This window comes from Vipera berus (assembly GCF_964194415.1).
Source record: "Vipera berus genome assembly, chromosome: 16".
NCBI classification, from domain to species: Eukaryota; Metazoa; Chordata; class Lepidosauria; order Squamata; family Viperidae; genus Vipera; species Vipera berus.
In genome coordinates this window covers 7,854,358-7,863,417 of record NC_138219.1, presented here as the reverse complement: position 1 = coordinate 7,863,417, position 9,060 = coordinate 7,854,358, and the positions used below count along the sequence as shown (strand labels likewise).

Sequence of the window (9,060 nt, the reverse complement as noted above, 5' to 3'; positions counted from 1 at the left end):
CCCCTGGATAATTTTTCATCTCCTGCTGTTGCCCGCTGTAAAATGCAAATAATAATAATAAAAATCAACCCTAATGGAAAATATTGGCTTCCTCCTCTTTCGGGAGCCGCTCCTGATGCGAATCCTGAAATATTTTCAGGCCAGATCGCACAGGACAAATTCTGCCTCAGACTTGCGATGATCTTTGAACGAACTTCAAAGATACGACAGCGCTGAAAAATGGACGTGCAGCCGTCCTCACGCTTGCAACCGTCGCAAGCGTCCCCGGGATTATGTGATAAAAATTTGGGTGCTTGGCTATCTGCCTGCGTTTACAGTGGCTGCCGGTCCCCGGGATCGTGTGATCTCCATCGGTGAGCTTCCCAAGTGGCTTCCAATAACCCAAATCAAAGATGCAACTCATAACCACCATGATTGCGGTTGTAATTATGGCTGTAAATCAAGGACTATCCGTTATTTGACATTGGTCGACCCTTCCCAATTCCTAGACAGCCTGAATGGAAGTTCAACAGGTGCAGAGCAGGTTTAAATGCACAGGAGCGGTGATTTGATTGTGTTTCTGAAAAAAAGGGGCTGTTTTGTAAGTGTTGAGGTGTTTGTGAAAATATGGTGCCTGGTAGAATTATATCCCTCTCCCCCCCCCCAACCCTGTTTTAAACAAACTTCTTTCTTGGGTCCAGATTTTTTTTTGTGTCTCGGTTCTTCCCAGCGTGCGACGAGAAGCAATGCTGGATTGTGTGTCAGTGTTGCGGAATTTGTGGTCACAAAAAGAAAGGTGGGGGATGTAAGGAAATAAAACACAATGGCAAATTTTAGGCGGCTTGGCGGTCGTGAAGTCGCCTGGGATCTTTCTCAGATCCCAAGTCAGCTTTTGGCAAGGAAACTGGGGCAAAACAGCCTCCTCCAAGCACAGCTGGTGAGTTGTGAGTTCAAAATCCAACAACACAATGACAATCGCTCCGGGTTGCCTCAGAAGAGCTTGGTGGATTATCGCTCCATCCTCCCTCCCCCCCTACCCCGCCCTGATGTTTTTTTAAATTTTATTTGAATTAGCCCCCCCCCTGCACTTTGGAGTCCACCCTGAGGACTAGAATCTTGCTTTTCAAGGAGAGAAACTACACCATCAAGTAGAGCTGGCTCGCAACTCTTGTGCCGTCCCTGACCTAGGTTTGAAAACGGACCTAGGGATGGACAGAGAGACTGATGGGGTAGAAACCTTGCTACATTCCCCCCTCCTTTTTTCCATTTCTTTGGCCAGATTGTTAACTTAAAAATAAATGAATGAATAAAGTTTTAACTGTGGGCTTTGACTGAGGTTTTTAAAGAATTGAACGGAGGTGTTGTTCCAATCTAAGCCAGTAGAGGGCGCCCTGACCCTAAGATTCTACAGAATAAATTCTCTTTTTTTTTTTCCTCCCCTCCTCTTAAGAAATTGTGAGTTTTGCTCCAGGGCAAGATTTGGGACACCGCGTTGTTTGCTAGCCGTGCATCGCCAGCGCTGCAAAAACCCACAAAAGTCACGTCTTTGACCTCTGATGTCTCATCGGCGTCTCTGGGTGAAACTCGAACTGGGAGCGCCCGGTTAGGAAACCCAGCGTGGGGCCGATGATGGGCACCCACCCGTCCTCCAGCCTTACGGTCTGCTTCCTTGTTACTCAATCTAGGCTAAACCTCAGCTTAATCTGGGGCTTTGTTCCTTGCCGTTCCACCGTTCGGGTGGGGCAAACTGAGCGGAAAGGAAGCGGGCTGTTTGAAGATCAGCGGTCGGTCGTAAAACGAGGACTTCCTATCGTTTGGGCAGCAAACAGGGCTGCTGCCTTTGGGATGCCAGGCCTGGTTTCTGCAGAAATGACAACTCTTTAATGCAGGGGTCTTCAAACTTGGCCCTTTTATGACTTGTGGACTTCAACTCCCAGAATTCCTCAGCCAGTTGGCTGAGGAATTCTGGGAGTTGAAGTCCACAAGTCATAAAAGGGCCAAGTTTGAAGACCCCTGCTTTAATGTCTCCTCCGGGCTTTTAACATCTCCTGAATCTCCTACGCCTCCAGGAATTAACTACACAGCCCATGAGCCGCACGAAACCAGGAACACAAAATTGGATTTATTTCACTTTCACTTTGTTTGGTTTTTCTCTCCCTCTGCCAGGACTGGCTGACTTTTGGAGCAGTTGAAGCTGGGCCAACCTTGTTCCTTCTCTCCTCCCAAGCCTCTTTTCCATTTTTTTTTGAGCTAATGCAAACATTTAATTTCATTTCCTCATTTTTCTCTGCCCACCGGGCGCTGGCGGCGCCTGGTTCCAAGGTTTGGAGAAAAAACAAAAGCCGAAACTGCCTTGGTTTCAGAAGCTTTACTTCTCCCCAAGGCTGGGAACAAAGATTGTTTATTACATTTAAGAAGAGAAGAATGAAGAATAGAATAGAATAGAATAGAATAGAATAGAATAGAATAGAATAGAATAGAATAGAATAGAATAGAATAGAATAGAATAGAATAGAATAGAATAGAATAGAATAGAATACAAAATATGGAATAGAATAGAATAGAATAGAATAGAATAGAATAGAATAGAATAGAATAGAATAGAATAGAGCTGGAAGGGACCTTAGAGGTCATCTAGTCCAACCCCCTGCTCAGGCAGGAAACCCTAAACCATTTCAGACAAAGGGCTGTCCAATCTCTTCTTTTAAAAAAATAAATGCTCTAATCAGTTGGCAAACAGTCTGCTTGCTTCCCTTTGTACTGCTTAAACAGTTTCCTAGAGCTATATCTGGTGGAAGAACGAGTGAAGAAAACAAAAGAAAAGAAAAAAAAATCAATGTTGGGGCAATACTTTCTCCCGACTTTTTAAAAACAACTTCCTAGTCCTCAAGGTGCTTCCGAACATCCGTAGGTGCCCTGTCTCTGAAAATTACCACCCAAACTTTCCGGAGTCCAATTCTCCTAGTTGATGCGGCCCTGCCTTCCTCGTTGCCAGTGGAATAAATTATTCAAATTAGCGATAATCTTAAAAAAATAAAATTAAAAATCTAGAACGGAGGCGTAGGGCTTCCGAAATTTCATTATTTCTTAGATCAGTACGTTGGAAATGAATTTACGCCCTAGGAGGGAGAAAATTTAGATTTAAGGACATATTTGTGTCTATTTGGATGTGGTCCCCCTGAGCGGACTGCCTGTCAAGATAACTCATGTTTGGCCAATAAAATAAAATAAAATGGATCCAGCCAGATGGGAAGTTGTGAATCCTGGCTGAGAAGCATTTTTAGCCCACAAATGGCTGCTCAGGTATTTATTGCTTTGTTCTAAATGTTTTTATGGGCCATTTATGTCTGGTGGATCGATAACGATCTGGCTTCTGTTGAAGCTGAGCTGCAGTAATGCATTCTGGGAAAGCAAGTTTGGCTTGCAAGGCACTGTGGGAAATTTAGGTACCTGGGGGTTTCTGGGAAAAGTTGACGGTACAAATAATAGGGGTTCTTGTCACCAGTGTTAAGCGAATCCGGCTTCAGAGGATCACAAAAGGGGATCACGCGATCCCAGGACAAGGCGACCGTCATCAATGTCAGCCAGTTGCCAAGCGTCTTAACTCACAGAGAGGCTGCAAGGGCCGTGTGAAAAAGGGCCCTTAGTCCCCTTTTTTCAGGGGCCGTTGTAACTTCAAGCAGTCACTAAACCAACCGTTGCAAGCCGAGGACTTACCTGTATGGCACTCACGATGAGTTGCCTTTTTTAAAAAAACAACCACCGTGAATTCTCCTTGTCTTCCTTTTTATTTTTATTTTCCAAACATTTCCTAATTTGGCTCGTCTTCCCCTCAAAAGGGGCCTGGATGACGCTTCTGCCTTGAGCAAGGCTGGAAGGGTGGTCTAGATGACCTCTGAGGTCCCTTCCAGGGTACTGCAAGGCCGGCGAGACGAGGCGTTATTGACGTTCCATTAAAAATTTACAAAGGGTTGCTTGGTGACCAGGAATTTTTTTTTTTGAGGGGGGGGAAACGTGCAAAAGAAAGAAGCGATTGAATTTAAAATTTGAATTTATTCCAGTTTATTTATTCCTCATGTCTCCAAAAATGGCTTCTCAGGAACCCCACTTTTTTTTTTCCAAGGGAGGGGCAAGAAAGAGATGGGGGAGGCCAGGATCTCGCCTTCCTCTTTGCCTCCAAAAATCTTCCGTCTTTCATTCCTCTTCTCCGGAGATGAATTGTTACCTTCTCCAGCCACAAAACTTCCCCGCCCCGCCTCCATAAATTAATCATTGACCATAAATTAATAAAGCGAAACAGTCTTTCTGAAAAGACAACATGTCAAGAGTTCATTGGTTTGACTCCCCGTCGAGATCTTGTGGCAGGGAGTCCCGCCGGCCCGGAGATTTTTTTTTTGGAAGGAAAATAGCCAGCGCGGTCAATATGTCGCTCCAAGCTTCTAGTCCTCAGTGTCTTGGCATGGCTCCCAGTGTAGGAAGAGCAACCCTCTCCAATCCGTAATTCTGCTCGCGGTCAAAGGAGGAGTGAGCAACTCTCTGGAAGCCCCCCTAAAAAAAATCGCCCCACTTTTTCAGTGGGGTTGTGCTTGGTTGTCCAAAAAGCTGAACTTTACAAGCCAAAGTTCAATATTTCCTCCGCCCTCCCCACAATTTAAACCCCCCCCTCCAAAGAAGTCCGGCTGTAGGAAGTGCGCCCCCTATAGTTCATCGTTGGCCATGGCAGGGTTGATGTAAGAGAAGGGCTTCGTTCCGTTTTTGGGGTGCCCCTGAGGAGGAAGCAGAAGAGAAGATTGGAGGGTCCACCGATTTGCAGCTTTCCTCCCCCCTCCCCCACCCCCGGGCTCAATCTCCATCTGGGTATTTGATGGTTCACACGTTACTCTAAACCCGGGCTGGGTTGAGGGCGGCTGGACCCGGCTTTCACACTACCGCAGACCCGACTCGAAGTGGTCCTCGCCAAGAATTGAAGTTTTTGAAGGTGGGTTTTGTGCCCAATGGTGCCTTTTGCAAACTTGGGGGCCTTGGTGGCTGGCTTAAAGGCCACCGTTTCTGGCTTGTTCTAGCAATCCTGGCTTGGGAAGAGCGTGGAAGCCCGGACTACAAAGCCCATCCCTGCCTGCCTGCCAGCTTGCCTTTGGTCCCCGGCTGTTTGCAGAACGTGCAGGGGGGAAAAAAAATCACATCGATCAAAGACAATAGGACAGAAACAGCCGATGCAGTTATTTATATAAAATAAAGAGGGAGGGATTAAATAAATACATGAAAAATAAATAAATGCCTCAAATTCTCTGGCAGGGTGTGGCCCTGTTTAAACAGCCAGGAGAAGCTGCCGGAGGTTTCTGTTTTCCAGAAATGGGAGGAAGGAGAAGAAAGAAGAAAGAAGGAAAAGAAAGAGAAAGGAAGGAAGGAAGGAAGGAAGGAAGGAAGGAAGGAAGGAAGGAAGGAAGGAAGAAAGAAAGAAAGAAAGAAAGAAAGAAAGAAAGAAAGAAAGAAAGAGAAAGAAGGAAGGAAGGAAGGAAGGAAGGAAGGAAGGAAGGAAGGGAAAGGAAAGGATGAAGAAAGGATGAAGCGTGGGAGGAAGGAGAAGAAAGAAGGAAAAGAAAGAGAAAGAAAGAAAGAAAGAAAGAAAGAAAGAAAGGAAGAAAGAAAGAAGAAGGAAGGAAGGAAGGAAGGAAGGGATGAAGAAAGGATGAAGTGTGGGAGGAAGGAGAAGAAAGAAGGAAAAGAAGGAAAGAGGAAAGAAAGAAAGAAAAAGGAAGGAAGGGAGGGAGGGAACGATTTAAGACAAAGAAGCCCCTCCCATCTATTTAAGATAATTAATTTCCCCCTTAAAATGAACAAATCCCTCGTTTGTCCAACTTCGATCTCTTCTCTATGGACTTCTCCGCTGCTAGGAGGCTTAAAAAAAAAAGAAGAGAAAAGCCGGAGGACCTTTCTGAATTTCTTAATGAGGACTAGAAACATGCCTGGGCTTTTCTTGCTGAGAAAAAGCACGGGGAGAGGGGGGCGGATTGCCCCCTCTCCTCTCCCCCCCCTCCGCCCCGGGTGAGAAGGCAACTGTTGTGGTGAAAGGCTTAGTCAGCCTCCAGATGCTTCAGTGTGGTGTGTAAACACGGCCGGGTCACGAGGGTGGGGAGCAGCCGGGCCAGCTGAAGGGCTGTGTGTGTGTGTGTGTGTGTGTGTGTTTGTGTATCCCCCCACAAAAGAAAAACCCAGTCAAGGGCAAAGTCTGGGAAAGTCCTTCTGTGAGATCCGGAGAGGTAGAAAATGGAATAAAAAAAGGAAACACCACACACACACACACACACACACACACACACACACACACACCCCACACACACACAACCTCTCCTGGCTCCGGCTGGTGCGGAGCTGAATATTTGCACAACCGGCAGTGTTTACGCAGGGCAGCCAAGCACGTAATGGCATGGCACGGAAGGGGCCAGTTCGGCTTCGTTGCCCCCCCTCCCCTCCCCTGCCACTGGCCGGCTGGCAGAGGTCTCAAGGCCAGGCGCCCCTGCCCTTTGCCAGCTCTGCCAGGCCCAGGAGGGGGGCACCGGGCTGGGCATCAGTTCAGCCTGGGCCAGGGGCTGCCCCGAAGGTTCCCAGGCTAGAAGGAAAGCGGGGGGGGGGGCACTGAGAAATGGCACACACACACACACACACACACACACACACACACACACACACCCTTTCTTTATATAGAGCTCTAGGATCAGGGGGAAGGGAAGAGGTGGGGGAAGGGAGGGGAGGGAAGAAAAGGAAAGGAAGAAAGGAGGAGGAGGAGGAGGAGAAGGAGGAGGAGGAGGAAAGATGAAGACCAATCAAGTTAGATAAAGAAGAAAAGAAAAAGGGAAGGAAGGAAGGAAGGAAGGAAGGAAGGAAGGAAGGAAGGAAGGAAGGAAGGAAGGAAGGAAGGAAGGAAAAAGAGAAAACAGAAGGAATGAGAGGAAGAAAAGAAACGAGGAGAAAGAAAGAAAGAAAGAAAGAAAGAAAGAAAGAAAGAAAGAAAGAAAGAAAGAAAGAAAGAAAGAAAGAAAGAAAGAAAGAAAGAGAAAGAAAGAAAGAAGAGGGAGGGAGAGAGGAAAGGAAGGAAGAAAGGAAGGAAAGGAAGGAGAGAGAAAGATAGAAAGAAGGAAGGAAGGAAGGAAGGAAGGAAGAAATGGAAGGGAGAGAGAAAGAAAGAAAGAAAAAAGAAGAAAGAAAGAAAGAGAGAAAGAAAGAAAGAAAGAAAGAAAGAGAAAGAAAGAAAGAAAGAAAGAAAGAAAGAAAGAAAGAAAGAAAGAAAGAAAGAAAAAAGTTTCGCTAGCCCACCAACGGCTGCTGTGAAGCCTCCCTGCTTTCCTGTCTCTTTACATTTCCTAAATTCTTCCTCCCGGCTTGCCCTGCCCACTGCCCCTTTCCCACGGGTGTGTGTGTGTGTGTGTGTGTGAGGCTGGACCCTCCGCCCCGTATCTCGGGGTGCAGAAGGCGTGGGCCCCGGGCGCCCCTCCTCCGAGACCCCAAGAGCACAGCGTGCGAATCCCTCCGGGCGGGGACCCCACCGCCTCCCCTTCTGGGCTCCGCCCGGCGCTCACCTCTCCGTAGGGGTTTTGCTTCTGGTTGGGGGCCGCGTAGCGTCCGTGGGTCTGGTAGTTGGGGTACTCGTTCATGGGGTGGTACGAATCCTGGCTACTCAGCAGCTCCATGCTTCCCCGGTGCTTCCGCCGACAGTAGTAGACGAACTGCGATAGAGCCGGGGAGGAAAGCCATTAGTTGGGGGGGGGCGTCCTCAACTTACGATTGTTCATTTAGTGACCCTTCGAAGTCTGAACTTAACAACGGCGGAGAAAAAAGGGACTCGGGACCGCTTTCTTCACTTACAACCGTCGCAGCCTCCCCACGTGAACAAGATTGGCAACTGAATCCTATTTATGACGGTCGCAGCGTCCCGGGGTCACGTGATTCCCCTTTGGCGACCTCCTGACGCGCAAAATCAAGGGGTGGGATGGGGGGGGGAAGCCAGATTCGCTTAACCACCATGTTCCTAATTGAACCCCTGCGGCGCTTCACTTAACAACGGTGTCGCAGAGAAGTCGTACAAAGGGGCCAAACTCGCTGAACACATTTCTCGCTGAGCCGCGTCAATTCTCGGCTCCGTTGCGGTCATAAAGCGAGGACTGCCTGTACCGCGCCCCCCCCCTCCCCTTTTCTCTCCCCTTTTCTGTTTGCAAGCCTAGGAAAAACACACAGACACACACACACACACACACACACATACACATACACCGCGCTCGGCCTCTCCAGCTTTCTCACACTTAACAACCTCACACTCCCAACAACTCACCAGCCACAACAGGGCGAGGAGCAGGGCAAAGACCAGGATGCAGACCAGGACGAGAAGAGCGATGCCCCAGCCTGGGACCGTCTCCGTGGCAACGGTCGGCTTGGTGGAACTTACTGCAAGGAAGAAAGCAAAGAGATCAGGTTTTGCGTCGTGCGGGGAGACGAGAAAAACAGAATTACGGTTCTCACGCGGCGTTTCTCGAGCAATCACACACACCCCCAAATTGTTACGAGTGCGCAGGACGGATGGTGTGCCGGCCTGGAAACATCCCCAGAGGCCTGACAGAAAATCTTAGGGGCCGATGGTTGTAGTTACAGGTAGTCCTCGACTTACGACAGTTCGGTTACTGACCGAAGCTGCAACAGCGCTGAAAAAAGCCACTTTTTCAGCCTTACGACCGTCGCCGTGCTCGTGTGATCAAAATTCTGAGTCATATTTGCAACAGTCGCAGCGCCCCGGGGTCACGTGATCTCCCTTTTGCGACCTTCTGACAGGCGTCACGCTAATTCAAAAACTGCCGTGATCACCAAGCGTGTGAGTTTTGATTCCGCGACCGCGGGGAGGCTGAGACGGTCGCAGGTGGGTGGGAAACGGCCATGAGTCTCTTTTTTTTTGGTGCTGTTGCGGCTTCGAACGGTTGCTAAGTGAACCGTCATAAATTGAGGACTAACTGCGAAGCCAGGAAAGAGGGAGAAAGCAGCCCCCCCCCCCGATCCAAACTCCCTCATCTAAAGATAATTGTGTGTTAGCGCATT

General features: G+C 48.4%; 1 protein-coding gene across 1 annotated transcript in view; it reads right to left on the bottom strand.

Moving 5' to 3' along the window:
* Positions 1 to 3,691: 3,691 nt before the first annotated feature.
* MUC1 (mucin 1, cell surface associated) overlaps positions 3,692 to 9,060 on the bottom strand; it is a 9,684-nt gene continuing 4,315 nt past the window's right edge. Inside the window, exons 4-6 of the mRNA XM_081340571.1 lie at positions 8,306 to 8,418; positions 7,557 to 7,703; positions 3,692 to 4,745 (exon numbers count right to left, since the gene is read on the bottom strand). Of these exons, the coding sequence (XP_081196697.1) occupies positions 4,677 to 4,745; positions 7,557 to 7,703; positions 8,306 to 8,418 (329 nt within the window). The 3' untranslated portion in view covers positions 3,692 to 4,676. The remainder of the gene's footprint in view (positions 4,746 to 7,556; positions 7,704 to 8,305; positions 8,419 to 9,060) is intronic.